This window comes from Diachasma alloeum, unplaced genomic scaffold (genome assembly GCF_001412515.2).
Source record: "Diachasma alloeum isolate Michigan unplaced genomic scaffold, Dall2.0 Dall_scaffold_00206, whole genome shotgun sequence".
Taxonomy (NCBI): Eukaryota; Metazoa; Arthropoda; class Insecta; order Hymenoptera; family Braconidae; genus Diachasma; species Diachasma alloeum.
Window position 1 is genome coordinate 1,833,632 of NW_021680371.1, and position 18,402 is coordinate 1,852,033.

The window sequence follows — 18,402 nt, forward strand, 5'->3', positions numbered from 1 at the left end:
TCGGTAACATGATTCGCACATCGTTTTATAGTTACGTCGCTGACAGATCTCAAGCATTTTTTTTCATTTAACAATTAATTCTGACAGAAGGTCGAGAATAGGCCAGTTTTCTCAATATTCTGTTTTTGACACGAATCGGAAGCTCGATCATCGGCGTTATCTGCTTATCTGCGTTTAGATAGGGATTAGATCTGAGTCTATACTTCTTTCGAATGCCCGATGATTCTCGAACAATCGTCGATCCCCGGTGGGCAGCAGTAGCACCAATGAGAGCAGGCCAACTGTTGAACTTTCGCTCGGGATTCGTCCATTTTTGGAAGAATCTAACAGCATTACCGAGAGAGCCACCAGTGGCTGTGTGGGCGTCAAGTGCCATTGATTCTCCCTTCTGCGTGGACCAATCCGAGAGATCCACGAAAAAGCCACCGTAGTCTGGAGACGAAACGACTGCCAGGCAACTGTTTTCGTATAACCGGGCATAAATAAGTCGCGTGTGCACTTGTCAGTTCCCTACAAACGATTTTGCGAAGTCTTTGTGTGATAAGCTACTGCCAGCGCAGCAGAAACCATGAAAGCCCTTCTCGGTGAGTTACTCCAAGCTTTGCACAATTTGTTTACAAAGAATTAGCCGGCTCCGCCGGTGCTTTTTCCCATTTCAGGGAAAATGTTGTGTTCGTTTGGTGGAGTTTCACGAGTGGTTTTGTTGCAGGTATTTTGTTGCTCACCGTTGGAGCAAATTGTTTGTATTCATCGAATTCAGATGTTGTACAGTTGAACCCCAGTAATTTTGATAAACTTGTCACGAACAGCGACAATGTGTGGATTGTCGAGTTTTTTGCACCTTGGTGTGGACACTGCCAGGCACTTACTCCGGAGTATGATAAAGCTGCTACTGCATTGAAGGTATTATTCCGGAAGTTGAGTGGTTAAGGGATAACAGGGTTCACAATCACGGACGAAAAAATTTAATAGAAAAACCCATCGAATTCGTTAGAAAATTCTATCGAATTTCTGTTGAACTGTTCTATTAGTTCCATCTGTTTTATTTTATCATTTACATCTTAAACATAATAAATTACATAGATTAGGTTAGTTTGATATAATGAATTGCATAATTTAGGATCCCCAATCGGCTTATTATTGCATGTAGGTACTAATAAACTATGCACTGTAGCATAGATCGGCATCAATCATTGCTTTAGCAATATTATGAGAAGTTGCACCTCACAGTAATTTAGATTTATTTGTCGTAATTGAAATTTGAAACATAATATAATAATTGGTAATTTAATTTCTCAATTATTGGTTGATAAAATAATTCGGAATTTGAAAATTTAAATTGATGGTTATTTTTAAAATAAAAAAATTGGTGAGCAATATTAACAATTGACATATTCTAAATTTAACTGTAATTCAAAATTTCGATTATGCCGATGTTTGCACTGTAGAAATTTATTGAAAATTTAAGAATATTCTAGAATTTTCTAGAAAATTCTCAGATATCTTACGCTAAAAACTAATTCGTAAGTGTTATTGTACACATTTTTTCAAAAAATTGTGAAAAAAAACCTCTGTAGCTCAAAAATTGGAGGCCATGGACTATTTCCAACATTTGAAGTGTCTGCGGGGCGAATGAACAATAAACAATTAATTTTTTTGCACTAATTATTCATTTTTAGACATATATAATCGATCTTCAATGCATGAGAAATCTCACTCAATCACCTGCGAACTTTAAAACTCAAAGTAGTCTCCCCTTGATTGAAAATAAAAATAATACATTCAACTGATCACTTGTTTCTCTTCCAGGGAGTCGTCAAGCTTGGAGCAGTAGATGCTGACGAGCACAAATCTCTCGGCTCCAGGTTTGGAGTTCAAGGTTTTCCGACAGTAAAAATTTTCGGAGCTAACAAGAACAAGCCCGAGGACTACAACGGCGCCAGGACAGCATCAGGTCTCGTCGATGCAGCATTGAGCGCTGCCAAAAACAAGGTCAAATCAGCTCTGAATGGCAAAAAGAGCGGCAGCAGTGGAGGCTCGTCAGACTCGAAGAAATCAAAGAGTTCCGACGATGTTATCGAACTCACAGACGAGAACTTCGATAAATTGGTCTTGGAGTCCGATGACACGTGGCTTGTGGAATTCTTTGCACCCTGGTGTGGACACTGCAAGAATTTGGCTCCAGAATGGGCCTCAGCGGCTACTGAATTGAAGGGAAAAGTCAAGTTGGGAGCACTGGATGCTACTGTTCATCAGGAGAAAGCTCGTGAATACGGAATCAAGGGATATCCCACGATCAAGTACTTTGCACGCGGTGCCAAGGACTCTGATTCAGCTGCTGAATACGATGGTGGTAGAACAGCAGGGGACATTGTCAGCTGGGCACTTGAGAAGTGGTCTGCGAGCATACCACCACCGGAGGTTATTCAACTCGTTGGAAAGGACTCGTGGAAAGATTCTTGTGAAGGAAAACAACTCTGCGTTGTCTCTGTGTTGCCACATATTCTGGATTGCCAGTCTGATTGTAGAAATGGCTATATCAGTACTTTGCAAAAACTTGCGGACAAGTTCAAGCAGAAAGACTGGGGGTAAGAATTCAGTTGAACAAGTTATGATTTTGCACATTTTGGTGGGTATTTAGTTATTTTGGGAAATTGTCAAGACTCTTTGTAAGAGAATCAAGGGGGACATTGCTTTCTTCATGACGAAGGCAATGTATTTTGACAGATTGCCAATTTGCTTCCGAATGGAATTTATATTAATTATATTTATATATAATTGAATTATTCAATTGAATAATTGAATTCAATTTAAAATACATTCAAAATTCATTTATTCATTTTTTCTTTCCATTAATAGTGGTTTCAAAATAAAATAGAAGTTGGTCAAGATGGCATTGGGAAGAATATTTTAAGGATATTCAAGTATATGAGTTTACAGTGTGGTACAGGCCAAATCGTTTTATCTATTTTCAATCGAATTACGTGAGATAACTTTGACAAAAATTATGAATATTCAGTGTCATTATAATTACATTTTGCACAGAATTATTATGTTCTAAACGTTTATTGTTTATGAGACCTTATTTTTTTAGGCATGAAATCGATTTGAGTAAAATTCTGAATATGATTTTTACAAGAAATTACGATTACGAACAAATATTTTTTATGGTGGAAAATAGATTGTTTGTAAATTATTTATCGAATATGCTCGTAATTTTCAAAAATTGCAATTTTTTAATTATTTCAATAATCTTTTTCTGAAAGTAACCTTTTCAATTTTTCTCAGATTTTAAAAATGTTTTTCAAGTAGTAAGACGATTCTAGTGAACTCAATTTTAGATAAATATCTTTCAATCTCAGAGCAGTCGGACATTTTCCAAGCGAAATTTCTCTGCGAAAATGCAAGGAATTTCTCGTTTTTTTTTTCAGAAACAATTCTACCTTCCAATTTTGCTATCTTCAAAAACAAATTGTCAACTTGCAAAATTGATTTGCAAAGATTTGCAAAATTGACCTGTCTTGTTCCTTCACTTTCCTTCGAATTTATTTTATAATTTTCTGATTTTTAACGTCTCTGTTATGGCTAATTGCAGATGGCTGTGGGCTGAAGCCGGAGCTCAACCAGAAGTAGAGGAAGCCCTGGAGATAGGAGGTTTTGGTTACCCAGCACTGGCTGTCGTCAACGCAAAGAAACTCAAATACTCTCTTCTGAGAGGTAGTTTCTCATACGACGGAATCAACGAATTCCTGAGGGACCTCAGCTACGGCAGAGGTGGCACAGCACCAGTCAAGGGTGCTGATCTTCCAAAGGTCCGTGAAACAGAAGCATGGGACGGCAAGGACGGTGAACCCCCACAGGAGGAGGACATTGATCTCAGTGATGTTGACTTGGACGAGAAAGACGAACTTTAGAGGAGTAACATTTGTGATGAGAGTTTCAAAGAATGAGTCATTTACCACATTGTCAATTCTCTTCCAACGCATTTGTAAATCATACCCGTTTTCTTTGTCAAACGTCATTCCACATCAATTGTTTATATGGAGAAAGGGGGAGAATTGAAGCTCACCTGATTTTTATTTTTTGAAACATTTTTAATCATAAATAATTATGATGAGAGTGTGAACGGACTGTGTAATTTTACTATAAGTCATAGAGTATGAAATCACACGACACTGAAAAATCAGGTTGATATATTATTATGAAAATAAATACAATAATTTTTACATTATTGCATGTTCATTTTTATGATTTTTATGGTTTCGTAAAGTCAGAGATGGGGTCAAACGTACGGAAAAATTGCATAGAAAAACCTAATGCATTTGAACTTTTATTGATTATTCGCTCCAACTGAATTGCCACCCAATAGAAATTCAGTATTTGAGATTTTGGGGTGAAGTGGGAGTAGGATTATTGCGATAATTTTCGATAATTCCCAATTTAGATGGGGGGAATAATCCAGCAGCATCCCCCTCGTGCTTCAAAATTTTCGACAATTTAGAAGCACTCGGGACATTACGACTAAAAATTCTACTAATTTTTCACCGATTCTATTGATAGTTTTCGTAGCGATCAGAAACGTTTCATAGGGAATATTTTGCAGAAAAAAATTGATTTTGGAATTTGAAAATAAATCATTCTATTGAGGTATTTTGTATAGAAATTCTTCAGTATAAATTTCCCAAGTTTTTTGTGTTTTTTTCTGATTGAAAAATTGGAACACAACAACTCTAAAAATTTAAGCCGAAGCGTTTGTATAGAAAATATCCCCGTATAGTAAGATGTGTAAAAAGTGCAAAGTTTGCTGCATTTTTTGAAATAAAATATATTCTATTGAGTGTTTTTAATAGAATCGAAAAAATAAAAAGCTCAAAAATAAAATGATTTACCATTGATCATTTTCTCGTGAATTCTAACTTTGATGAGTGCAAGAAATTGATCCATCAAATTCATTCAGTTATTTTTTTTAACAATAGATTCTCATTTGACCAGGGATTTTCGACATAACACGTTATTTGGAGCACGGAAGAACAAATTATTTATTACAAATGTTTGAATCATTTTTCATCTTGAACATAGAATTTTTATTAATTTTTTTCAGATTTTTCGAGATTTTTTAGAAATTTTAATTTCTTCCCCACTTTGAGAAATTAATTTCCTCATAAGACTGCGTTATTTTTCCATTTCTAAATTAATTATTATCTGTAATACTAGACTGTCAATTGTGCACAAACTCAACCAGAATGTTTCCGTGTTTGCCCCATACTCCTGAATGTTCAAGTCTGTCTAATACCAACAACATAATTTTCTACTTGTCTGTTATCACGAGAAGTTGAGAGCATATAATTTATGAATCCATGATGAATCCCAAAAGTTCAAAAATATAGTGGAATTAGTGTGTAGAAATGAAAAGAGTAGATGGACTTGACGTGAAGATTTTTGGAAAAAAAATAATCGACCAACATATCATCACAAAAGAACTGCGATTAATTTTCCAGTAGTCAACAGTAGCCGTCGCATTGATGTTGCGTCTTCCACTATAGCACAATCATAAAATTAGTAAAGTGGTAGTCCATACGCTGAAGCTGATCGAATGAATTTAGGAGTTCATGGGTTTTAATGTGTGAAATTTATGTTTTTTGGATCGCTATGTTTCATTAAACCCTCAAGTATGGGATCAGTTCCACATACATGATTAATAAAAATTAATTATCTCATATTATTGCAGATATCTAATTTCTGAAAAATTTGCCCATGAAATAGATAAAATTATCAACACAATGCGACTTGATTTTTATCTCAAGTTAGTTTTAATCTTTTTCTTCAATACATAAACATTACGGAGCTGAATTCGATGTTGGAGGCACTGAAATATAGACATCCCCTAAGGCCAAACAGGAATTTACATCGAATACACTTCTGAAACATCAAAGTCATAATTGTATAAAAAATTCTCTTGAATAGAGGTTTATCCATTTATCGAAATAATTTTTATTAAATATTCTGAAATTTTTGCCGAACATACTCTATACATTCATTAAATTCAGTAGCGAAGTGGTAAAGCGGTTTAAGTCGACTTATCTCTTAGTTGAGTTTTTGAAGAATATCTCCGAATCTAAAGGAGATGATGGAATATTCGTAATAACCTTTTTTCTAGAGAAAATTGAGTGCTACAAAAAAGGTCTCAATACAAATTTAGCTATGTCCCTTAAGTTCCGAGATATTCACTAAAAACTGGCCAATAGTCAAAATCGACTTAAACCGCTTTTCCACTTCGCTTCTGAATTAGATCGCATCCCCAAACTACGGGAGATAAAAAAAAATTCAAGTCATACATTATTTAGAAATTACTAAGGAATAACTTTTGCCGTCGAACAATTTCAGGTGTCTCAAAATCTAAAGAAGATATGTGGAATAGTCAAAAAACCAAAATTATTCCTCATTAAATTCTGAATAATTTATCATTTGAAAAATTTTGTCTACCGGCCATAGTTTGAGTGCTACGGCGATTCACACAATTAAGATGTTGATAACAAATAGAACGCCGGATTTTTCAAAAAAGCAACCGACAAATTCGGAACTAGTCACGGAAAAAACAAATTCCACACATCAAAACTCGCGGACTCCAAAATTGATACAGGATCGGATTGTTGTTTTACGTCTCGCCACTCCATTACTGAACCCCAAATGAGTAGCACTGTTACTTACGAAAAAAAAAATTAAGAGAAAAAACATGACTAAGGATGAAGGTCATCTTTCACAAAGCGTATTACAGCGTGGGTATTTTGCTCCAAAATTGAAATTCGATTATATTTCGAGTTTTTCTTTGCCAATAGTGAAGTTTTACCACGACTTCAGGGGCATCAGAAACCATTTTATTACAGCAAATCTTAATTTGTTGATAACAATTTTCAATTCATTGATTTTTTAAAATTCACCCAATTTTTATCAGCATGTAAAAATAAAACTTGACTATCAGCTGAAAAAAATACGCGTTCTGTAAAAATTCATGTTAATTTCCAAAATTGTCAATTGTATTATCTCGTAAATGGTTTTTATTATTTATTTAAAGTATTGGAACCCGTTCGTAGATGGTTTTCATAATCCCACTGCAATTCTCTGGATGAATTCAAGATGTAAAAATATCAATCCTGAATTTCTTTCAGAATTTTCCTCATGTTGTGGCACCCTGCCATAATATCCTTGAGTAAAACGCCATTATCAACTGTAAATTGTCTTTTTATTGAATAATAAATGTTGTAAAAAATACAATGCATTGTCCGTAATTACAGCAGCGTTAGCTGCACAGAGAAAAATACTCATGATACACGATGAAAATCAGTCTAATCGGTAAAAATTAAATATCCTTTTGTATAATCTCACATTATCTTGAACCTCAAGGTGATCCCCTAATATTCCGTACGCTATGTACCATATAGTATTAATTTTTAGAGTGACGAGTGCACTCTGTATTTTTTAATGTTTTTTAGTGAAGAAGTTATTAGCCATTCAATTGTAAAAATCAAGTTTTCTGAGAATCTATCCAAAATTCGAAAAAATAGTTGAAATGTCAAATGTTCCTCTTGTCAAATAAACAGGAATGCTCTTATGAATTTTTCCCCTATTCCAATTATTTCCGGAGGTATTGAGCTACGCATTTCAGCGTGAAATTTGACATTGAAATATCTCGTAAAATAATCCGAGTAGGAAAAAAATCCATATATGTAAAAATGTTTAATTTGACAAAAGGAATATTTTTTGTTTCAACTATTTTTTCCTACCTACAATAGTTTTTGAAAAGAATCGGTTTCAATAATCGAATCGTTGATCAACTTTTTTGCGCATTGTTTCTCGGCAAAACGACCTTCAAATTTTGATTCAACTCACCTAAGAACACAAAAAAATACTGAATCGACCCTGAAACAGTTCAAATGAAACATGTCCCTCTTGTCAAACTAAACATGAATGCTCTTATGCATTTTTTCCCTATTCCAATTATATCCGGGGCATCAAAGGTACGAATTTCAGCGGTAAATTCAACACTCGAATATCTCGTAAAATAATCCAAATAGGAAAAAAATCCATATACACAAATATGTTTAGTTTAACAATGAACATTTTTCATCTCTCTATATCATAAAAATCCAAATCGACTTCTGGTGATGAAAATTTGGTACTCGCAATTAACACTCCAAAATTAAGGGTCACAAGGGTCAAGATAAAGTTGACGAGGGTCAAAATAAGGGTCACGAGGGTCAAAATAAGGGTCTCTATATAACTCTCTTTATTATAAAAATCCAAATCGACTTCTGGTGATGAAAATTTGGTACTCGCAATTAACACTCCAAAAGTAAGGGTTACAAGGGTTAAAATAAAATTTACGAGGGTCAAAAGAAGGGTCAAAATAAGGGTCTTTATATAACTCTCTATATTATAAAAATTCGAATCGACTTCTGGTGATGAAAATTCGGTACTCACAATTAACACTCCAAAAGTAAGGATCATAAGGGTCAAAATAACGTTTACGAGGGTCAAAATAAGGGTCTCGAGGGTCAAAATAAGGGTCTCTATATATCTCTCTGTATTATAAAAATTCGAATTGACTTCTGGTGATGAAAATTTAGTACTAGAAATGAAGCCTCCAAAATTAAAGGTCGAAATAAGGGTCAGGAGGTTTAGATTAAGGGTCTCAAGGGTCAAAATACGGACGATGGGGGTCATATGCGGGCCATGTGGTAGTTGGCGAGCGGAGCGAGCAGGGGACGAAGCCCCCTAGTTTCAATTATTTCTTTCTGCCTTGAATAGTTTTTGCGCAAACTCAGTTTCAATAATCGAATCGTTAATAAAATTTTCTTGCATCGTTCGTCGGCAAAACGACCTTTAAATTCGCATTCTACACACCTAAAAACATAAAAATACCAAGCAAACCCGTAACTCTCAAAATGGATACTAAATTGTATCTAGCGCATGGATTACCAGGACTATAAATAGTTGAATGAATATAACGTATGTTCTACGTTCCACATGGTCATACGACATTCGTCAGTTCGATCATGTCGTAATTGCGCTCCTTTTTACAGAGATAGGGATAGAATACGAAGGCATAGTAACCAGTCGTGGTGATGATTATTGCAGCAAGGATCAATCCGATTATTCCCCACGCAGATATCGCACTGCCTTTCCTGACACTCTCCGACGACGATTTCAGGTTTTTCGGGTTCTGGATACCACTGGTTTGGGTGTTGTAACTGGACCTTTGGGAGCGATCTCTGTCGCTTGACACCCTGGAACGAATTCCAGCCTCGGTTGATTGGACAACCACTGGAAGTCATTAATCACGAGTAAGGATTTTTGTCGAAAATTCCAAGCATTTAAAGTAGCTCCACCCTTACGGTAAATTCAAAGATTATTGAAAACTGCAAAAAAAATTGCAGAAAACTCGATTAGATTCGGAATTCTAATTTTTTTCTCAATTTAATTATCGTTTTGGTTTTTCAAATGTTTAAAAATCAGGATTTAACCCAGTGTCTTATGTGAAAATCAATATTTCCATTGTAATCAAAGATTAAAATCTGATTTTTTTTCATTAAATGTGAAAAAATCAAGAATTTTTTCGACACCTCATAACAAATAATCCACCGTTTTGCAAACACGTTTTACTATTTATTTATAAGAGGGAAATGTTTGATAAAAAATAACAATATTTAGCGACATTTAATTTAGATAATACTGACTGGGTATGAATTTTTTCCATGCAATTTAGTTGAAAAATTTAAACACTGAAAATATCCAAAAGTACTGCGTAGCCCGGCCGAAGGGTAGAGCTACTTTAGGTAAATGATTGTATATTAAAAACAACCCCCACCGCTTCACGTTTTTTCACTTCAAAATAGACAATTTTTTTTTTCAATAATAAACCTGATTTCGATGAAATTAATGGCTTGATTACAGGGTTGATAATTTGATCAATCAGATGATTGATTATTTGATCAATTAATTCATTATTTTGCAGGGCCACTGTCCTTTTACTCGTTAAAAATAAAAACAAGTGAGAAATTGCTCTTATATTGCATATAGGTATTGTTTAATAAATTAGCAGAGCTGGGCACTATTTTATGAAAATCAAGTAGAAATCCTATTCCAAATGGTTCATTGGGATGAAAGACTATTTATTTATGTCTTTTTGAAATTGAAATAAAATAGTTATTGGATATTTCGTTTCAACGAAATAGAAAATGAAATAGTATTTACTATTTCAGAAGTGAAAATGGAGTTTACACGTGTTCAAAAATTAATCCCCAAACTCCAGGTTTCTTCTACTCCGAAATAGGCAGTTCGTTTTTTTCAATAATGAATCTCATCTTGATAAAATTAATGACTGGATTACAGGGTTGATGAATTGATTGCCTAATTAATTGATCAAGTAATTAATCAATTCATAACGCATTTATTGAAATGTTTCCACGGGTCCCTTCGATTTAGAATCTAACAGGACTATTTTCTTTTTGCTTATTAAAAAAAACGTTAAATGTTTTTTACTTCAGAAGTGAAAATGAAGTTCGTGCACTTGAATTATATTTCATCATGAATGGATGCAGCACACGTGTATAAAAAGTAACCCCCACCACTCCACGTTTTTAACTCCAAAAAAGGCAATTCCTTCTTGAATAATCATCTCCATTATTAAAGACAATAAATTACTTACACAGGACTCCGAGAATTAGTATTGCGACCCCTTTCATGTCAATCAATTATAACGTATCCTCCTAAATTAGAGTGATTGAAAAATTGAATTTGGAGTGAGTCGGAGCGAGACGCTTCTTTTTATTTTGACAGACCCGCTTGGCATCTGCTTCCCGGGAGTGATGACACTATACCATGTGTGGGTCTTCAGTATAGTTTATTGTTATCTGTGATCCCACGGCTGGGTCGACACGGGTTGAATCAGTTTTGATTGGATTCGTAGGAAGAAATATGTCAAGAGATAGAAATATGCTCTCAGTGTTTGTTTGAGCCGGATTCCGATGACTAGTTTCCCAGATATGTAATTATAATTGATAATCATATTGATTAGCTGAATTGAAAGCGGTGAGTTATAGGGTGATAGTGGCATTCTACTTGTGAATATTTTCAATTTGATTGGGTTTTTATTTTGTAAATTATCTCTAGGAATCCGTGTGGAAAAATATATCTCCGGTGATTTATCTAAATTATATGTAACATATATGGGACATTCCATGTCAACTCAGCCACCCTGGAATTTTTTGGTCCTCAGAATCTTGAATTAGCATGCTCCCAGTCAAGTACTACATGAGTACATACTTTCTCTAAATTTTCGCTCCTTTAACATTAATTGTTTGGCCAGGACAAATAACAAAAGCTCAAATTTTTGAAAAATCATATCTTGCGAACAAATTGGCCGATTTTGATGAATAAAAAAAGATTTTTTTCGTTTTTTCATACACTTTTGGAATAAAAATACGACAGTACCACGAGGAAGAATAATGAGTCATTTTTCAAGTTTTTTGTTATTTAAATCCTTCTGTTATGCAGGGGCCATTCGAAAATCGAATAATTTTTTTTTCTTCGATGAATAATGATATTACTCAACTTTTTCGGGGTATTTCAAAATGGGATAGTCATATGGAGATTTTAGTCATAGATTTTATGTACGCGACGTCAATATGTAATCAAATTGGATGGTATCGTGTCAACACGATTTTCTTTTGATTATTCCCCACAGAAATAGTTGCTCATTAGTTTCATTTCGTAACTCAACAACTATAACGAACGGAAATCAATTATGGGTGAAGTCAAAGTGCGCCCGGCAGTACGAGAAGACTGTGAAGGAATAAGAAGCTTAATCCAGGTATGACTAGAAAGTTTGTCGTCATTAAATCTCCTATTCATTTCCACGTTGCTAATCAACAGTCAAGGACAAGGGATCTTGGGGAAAATCAGTATACAATAATAATTTGATTTCATTTTGAGATTCAATTAGCCAGAGGCTTCAATACTCAGATGCTCAAAATGAATTGCGATTATTTTCGTATCCGATAATAATATTCAGTGGCGAAGCGGTAAAGAGGTTTAATGCTCCATCACTCTCTCAATGAGCATCGCCAGTTTTTATTTTTTTATAGTTTAGCGTGTTTCGCGATGCTTAAGGGGAAAACACTATGAGTTTTAAAAGTCGCGGGCTATTAGAATAAGATTTCTCATACATTGAAAATTCATTTCCAAATTGGCTAATCACCAAAATCTACCAACTCTATTCTATACTCTAAGGCGATAACCGTTTGACCGCTTCGCTTCTGACATGTGCGCTAAGAAAAAAAATCAATAACCGGAGAAATTTGCTCAGATAAAAAAGAAATATGATTCTACGTTCATAGTCTTCTAGTATGAATCTATTGTATCAGAAATCAATGAAAAATATACAAAAATCACGAATTGTCATTATTGACAATGTTATTCTCGCTAGAATGATAGTATAAAGTTGACAAACAAATTTTCAGCAACTCGCAGATTTTGAAGATATGTCGAATGGTCCAAAAATTGGAGCGGACAGTGAGTACATGTACTCCGATTCAGAAAATTGGAAAGAAAATTTAAATTAGTTACACTTGATTCTGAATGATTTTTTCCAATTCTGCTTTAGCATTAGAAAATGACGGGTTTGGTGACCATCCACTTTTCCATTGTCTCGTCGCTGAGAAAAATAGCAAATTAATAGGCTATGCTTTATACTATTTCTCGTATTCAACTTGGGTCGGAAAAGCCATGTACCTGGAGGATTTATATGTGATTCCTGATCTTCGGGCGCAGGGAGTTGGTTCCCTACTCTTCGACGCCGTTGCAAAGGTGAAGACTCATCGTAAATATTCATTGATCCATTCTAATGTTTCATTGATTCATTTTAGCAAGCGGTGCACCAGAATTGTGGTCGATTGGACTTTGCGGTATTAAAATGGAACCCCGCGGTCAATTTCTACAAGCGCAGGGGAGCAATTGACTTGACGGAAACGGAAGAGTGGCATCACTATCGGTTGAGTTCCGAAGCTTTGAGAGAAAGAGTAAAAGAATAAAATACATTTCAAGATAAAAAGTATTTTTCATTTTTCGCAACACAACTCCTTGTTCTTCAGACCTACTATTGAAAAAAAAAAATTTTAATTGAAATTTTTGGAATAGGTTTGTGCACTATAGTTTCACCTAAATCAAAGGGGGTGAACAGAAGAGTAAAATAAATCATAAATGACAGCTTTCAATTTTTTAAAACTTGTTTTCATTTGTTATGAAATTATTTTGCCAGCGAAAATAGTCTAACATACCACAAAAATGGCTAGAGAGGAAAGGAGACCTTCGGAAATAAGGTGGGGAGATTGTGTTTTAGATTCAAATTTTTGGGATGAATCTGACGAGTCAATCTTCGCAATAAAAAAAGTATATGACTTCGAGTTGAATGAAGAGGAGAGAGAAGGAATTTTGTCGGATCGATTGATTGAAAGCCGCTTGAGCCGTCTGGCCAAATGTCCCCATGACGAGAGTTATGCTTTGACAAAATGTAATTTAAGTCACATGGTAAAATTAATCGATCATCAAATCATATTCTGCAAGCCAGAAATCCCGACATAATTTTGCAAAAATTGCAAGCATCTTTAAACAACCGATTTTCCTCTTAATTTTGTCCCACAGAATCTTGTCGATATAGCGGCGTTGCGAAAGTATAAATACCTCCAATACTTGAATCTTTCTTATAACAATTTGGATGACCTATCACTTCTGGGTAAATTTCCCTATCTTGTACACCTGGATGCATCCCACAATAAGCTGACGTCTCTGTCACTGCTCCCATCCCCATTATATTTAACTTACCTGGATCTGTCTTACAACAACATTACGACTATGAGTGACATGTCAGAGTTTTGGAGCATCGTGTACCTAGATCTTTCGCATAATTCTATCGAATTTATTTCAGGACTACAAAATCTCAGGTACGAATTCGACTATTCTCGTTTATACAATAATTTATTCATAATGCGGTGGATGGAGATGATTGTATTTGCGTCAAATAGTCGTTTTTCTGCTGTTTCATTTTGCCCCATTCTCCCCTACATGTCCTTAATTTTCATACATATTCTTCATTCTCAAACATGTTCCCAATTTTATACATGTCCTCTATGTCCGCAGTCACTAATTTATTTCTTGTCACAAAGTTAATACCGTGATTAATTCCCATTTTTCTCATCAGACATTTGAAGCATTTGAATTTATCTCACAATTTAATCGACTGCGTCCGCAACTTGGATAATCTAAACATTGAAAACTTGAACTTGGAGTTCAACCGTATCACGAAATTCCGGTCATCTTCGGGCGAAGGATTGGAGAATCTTCGGAAGCTCAGGGCTCTCCTTCTGAATCACAACAAGATTTCTTCCTTATTTTTCCTCCACAATGCTTTCTACTCCCTCCGAACTCTCGACCTGAGGCACAATAAAATAGCGGATCTGTTGAGCGTATCAAACGCCAGAGCTTTCCTCGACGAAATAGACCTTCGAGGCAACTCCTGCACTACCTGGCCATATTACAGAGAAGTTCTCTTGCATTCAATACCCACTCTCACTTGTATCGATGAGTGTGAAGTCACTATTCCTGAAAAGGTATCCGCACTGGCTAAATTCAGTCCGCCAGTGGATCTCTTATCCTCCAAGGCTCTCAGCAAACTGATCCTGCTGGAGCACTTGATCCCTCCAAGTCTCGATGACAGCGTCATCCCTTACGATCAGCCTGATCCTGCTCTGATAGTCCTGAGTGGACCCTCGGCTGTTAAGAAAATACATCTGGGTCTCCTTATCGCCAAGAGAATGTCGGATAAGGTAAAGTACTGTCGGAGTTACACGACGAGAGAATTTTCAGCTCATCATGACGAGGTCAAGGCTTACAAATTTGTGGAGAGAGAGGATTTCAATGCAATGGCGAGAAATGGAGAGTTTCTGACGGTTGAGGAACTTGTCGGAGATAGTTATGGATTTCGTAAGGGAGAAAATTATTCCAGAAGCCAAGAAATTTATGGAATTTCATTTTTATATGAAACTGCTAGAGAAGTCGTACAAAAAGATGGAATTCTATTGATTTTTTTTTATGATAGTTTCTGCTAGATATTATCTTCTGAAACAAACATAGAAACGTTGCAAAATTTATTGATAGAATCGACGAAAAACTAATCGAAGTTGAATAGAAATTCAATAGAAATTTTTGATGAATTCGCTGGGAAATTTCTCGATTTCTTTTCACTGAGAGAAAAAACTATTGCCGTACTCAAAATCAATATTTCGGCCATTTATCTAGTTCAGAAACGATTGCTCAAGAGAAAATTCAAAAACAAACAAATCCAGACACTTGGAAAATTTTGATGAAAAATTTCTCTCAACACTCTTTTTCTTCCGAATGAAAGCTTTCGAGTCGCTGAAATTTAAGTTTGCAATTTTTAGTGTGAGAGTAACTAAATATGATCGAAAAAGTCCGCACGGACGAAATAATTTAATAGAAAAACTTATCGAATTCGTTAGAAAATTCTATTGGATTTCTATTGAACTGCTCTATTAGTTTTTAGCCGATTCTATTGAAATGTTCAATAGAAAATATTCAGTAGAAAAAGTCGATAGAATTCAATTGTTCTATATAACTTTATTCTATTAAGATATTTTCTATAGAATTTCCTCGACTCAAATTTTCTAAGTTTTTTCGTTTGATTTTCTCGATGAGAAGAAAAGAAAAATAGAATGAAAAAAACTCCAAAATTCGAGTCGAGCAAATTCTATAGAAAATATATGAAAAGAATGAGTTATAGAGAAAAATCGAATTCTGTTGACTTTTTCTATTGAATGTTTTCAGCCCAAAACTGATAGAAAGTTTAATTGAAATTCAATAGAATTTTCAAACGAATTCGGTAGGTTTTTCTATTAAATTTTTTCGTGCGTGCGAATATGCGTTTTTTAGATGGTTTCTGAAAAAATGCAATTGTTTCATAAATATTCATTACCGCAATTCTTGTCATTTCTTATGACTGAAATAATCCACAGATGCTGGAGAAATCGTGGCATTACGAAAAGAAAATAAAATTGGAATAACTCAAATGGATCTTGATGCAACAATCCAACTGAAGCATCGATACCCAAACGTTAAAGTAATTCTAGTGATGACGAAAAACGAGGAAATTCATAGAGAATGGATCAGAGAGAAATTCAAAATATTCACCTGGATCAAAGACAGTGTTGAGAATTTGCTGGCATTAACGATAGGAAGATTGTCACGTGAAAATCACGTGGAATCGGCGGTTAGCAGAGCGAATTTCATATCTCAGCTCATGAGTGAAATTATTCAAGATCTCGATTTGCCAAATTATTGTGATTACGTCAGACCTCAAGGCACCGGGGCTACTGCTATGGATATCATCCTCCAGAGCCGAATGATGCTGCGCGGAGTCACTAAGACTGCTAAAGAAGTTATTGCAGAGAAGCATATTCAGTTTCAAGAGAATCGTGGTGATGGAGGAGTGGAGAATGCTCCCAGCGCTACGTTTTCTGATCTCAAAGTAATTCTTAAATTGCAAGAATGACTATCAACTGATTATTTATATTGATTCTACATTCTACGTTCTTTACATCTCGTTAATTATTGGACTTTATCCTGATGATGAATATTTTTTTAAAATCATTCATCTGCAAAAAAAAACTTGATATTTTCTGCACGAATCCTTTACTCAAAAATTTATGTTGAGAAAATTGCCACAGAAAAAAAATTTCAATAGAACAAGTTGTATGGAAGAATCGAATACTATTGATTTTTTCAATAAAATAGTTTCTACCGAAAATTTCCCATTGCTAAAAATACAGAAAAGAAAAATATTTTTTATTACCTCTCATTCAAATTTAATTGTCTCATACTGTTTGATAAACTTCATCTTCATTGAATTAGTCGAAATATTTCAATCATTCGGTTTTAGTTCACCCTCCCGATACTGAACAGTTGCCAATAAATTTTAGATAATTCTGGACGAACACAAGAATATAATAATCGACGATGAGGAGTCGAAAAGGCAACGGAGAATGAAAAGATTTCTGCATCGTCGCAAAGCGTTCGAAGAAAAAGGAGAAACGCCAATTGACATGATATCTGAATCGAGTGATGAGTCGCACTACCGGTTTTTCGAAAATTTTAAACGAGCTGATGAGCCGAAATATCTAATGAATTACTACGTGGAAGTGGTGATGAGGTCGAGACAAGCGTACATCGATAAGCACTTGGAGAGTCCCGGATTTTATTCGCTCACAGTTAGTTATCCAGCACTCAGACTTGTTCTGCAATGAATCATTTATGATTCATCTGATTTCAGGTGTTTTCCGACGAGTACGACCACGCGCTGAGTGCCCTCATCGAGTTCGTCAATGCACAAATTGACCAGAAATATGAAAAATGTGAAACTCCCGATATTGAGTATCGGAATGAGGTGATTGTTCCGAAGGTTATTGATAGCATCCTCGGTGAACTCAACGCGAATTTTTTTCCGAGAGAGTTTTGATACCAAAAAATTCAACATTTCATTTTCAGGGTCATTACAAATAAATAGATCAGTTGATTTTTAAGAAATTTCACAGTACAAAATTTATTAGTTTGACGCGTATGATTTTACAGGCGTCCTAAAACATTATTTTAATGATGATTTTTATTGAATTCATGGGAACGTTGATTGTTGCTACAGATTATTAATCTTCGGGGCATAAATCTGCGTTTGACGATGTCATTGTATTATCTGAGTTTGACTCTTTCTCAACAGATTTGTGTTCTTTGCTCTTTCTCCTTTTCCCGGACACCTTTTGAGCGTCTCTCTCTTGTTTGATTCTCATTTTTTCTTCTTTCTTCAAGAGTTTCTCGGCTTCAATCGATAGCTTTAGAAGTAACGAAAAATTTGAAGAGTAATCCTTTAACAAGAAATAAATAATCAAGTTTCATTCCTTGTTAAATAGGCAATTATTTCCATAATGAGTGGTGTTGGGAGACAATATTAAAAAACATTATATGTCGGAAATTTATTTCGCTACAAAAAAGGTCTGTAGATATTTTGCTTAAAAATAACTTCGCTTCGAGATAAATGTCTAAATCGCAAAAGAGTATTGATTAATTTTCTTCGTACGAATTGATTTTTCACAGCTCAATAAATATTGAATTTTCGCGACAATAAGTGATTTCAGGGGGAAATGCCAAAAGACATTTTTCAATTGAAATTTATCCATCTACAAAAAAGATCTGCTTGGTGAGGAACTAGATTTAGGGTGGATTGGGAGGTTAGAGGATCGTCGGAGTGAAATAATTGTTGAGAGTCTTGACCTGGTATAAACG

General features: G+C 34.9%; 3 protein-coding genes across 3 annotated transcripts; 2 read left to right on the forward strand and 1 right to left on the reverse strand.

Moving 5' to 3' along the window:
• Positions 1–355: 355 nt before the first annotated feature.
• LOC107036211 (protein disulfide-isomerase A6 homolog) lies at positions 356–4,231 on the forward strand. The gene is made up of 4 exons (XM_015253999.1): positions 356–584; positions 710–903; positions 1,810–2,588; positions 3,596–4,231. Exons 1-4 carry the CDS (start codon positions 569–571, stop codon positions 3,912–3,914), a joined length of 1,308 nt encoding a protein of 435 aa, XP_015109485.1. The 5' UTR covers positions 356–568; the 3' UTR covers positions 3,915–4,231.
• Positions 4,232–9,028: 4,797 nt separating this feature from the next.
• On the reverse strand, positions 9,029–10,846 carry LOC107036147. The gene is made up of 2 exons (XM_015253894.1): positions 10,706–10,846; positions 9,029–9,321 (listed from the first exon to the last, which is right to left on the reverse strand). The coding sequence occupies exons 1-2, from the start codon at positions 10,740–10,742 to the stop codon at positions 9,029–9,031; spliced, it is 330 nt and encodes a 109-aa protein (XP_015109380.1). The 5' UTR covers positions 10,743–10,846.
• Positions 10,847–10,939: 93 nt separating this feature from the next.
• LOC107036118 (leucine-rich repeat and guanylate kinase domain-containing protein-like) lies at positions 10,940–17,584 on the forward strand. The gene is made up of 12 exons (XM_015253859.2): positions 10,940–11,088; positions 11,744–11,869; positions 12,519–12,570; positions 12,662–12,864; positions 12,924–13,076; positions 13,210–13,229; positions 13,350–13,584; positions 13,699–13,997; positions 14,255–15,036; positions 16,086–16,597; positions 17,049–17,336; positions 17,399–17,584. Exons 2-12 carry the CDS (start codon positions 11,804–11,806, stop codon positions 17,582–17,584), a joined length of 2,796 nt encoding a protein of 931 aa, XP_015109345.2. The 5' UTR covers positions 10,940–11,088; positions 11,744–11,803.
• Positions 17,585–18,402: the final 818 nt, after the last annotated feature.

Coding starts and splice junctions, on each gene's coding strand:
- LOC107036211 (XM_015253999.1), top strand. Junction 904..1,809: donor AAGCTGCTACTGCATTGAAG/GTATTATTCCGG, acceptor TTTCTCTTCCAG/GGAGTCGTCAAGCTTGGAGC. Junction 2,589..3,595: donor TTCAAGCAGAAAGACTGGGG/GTAAGAATTCAG, acceptor GGCTAATTGCAG/ATGGCTGTGGGCTGAAGCCG.
- LOC107036147 (XM_015253894.1), bottom strand. CDS start 10,742: ATGAAAGGGGTCGCAATACTAATTCTCGGAGTCCTGT. Junction 9,322..10,705: donor ACTAATTCTCGGAGTCCTGT/GTAAGTAATTTA, acceptor AATGACTTCCAG/TGGTTGTCCAATCAACCGAG.
- LOC107036118 (XM_015253859.2), top strand. CDS start 11,804: ATGGGTGAAGTCAAAGTGCGCCCGGCAGTACGAGAAGACTGTGAAGGA. Junction 11,870..12,518: donor GAATAAGAAGCTTAATCCAG/GTATGACTAGAA, acceptor ACAAATTTTCAG/CAACTCGCAGATTTTGAAGA. Junction 12,865..12,923: donor TCTTCGACGCCGTTGCAAAG/GTGAAGACTCAT, acceptor GATTCATTTTAG/CAAGCGGTGCACCAGAATTG.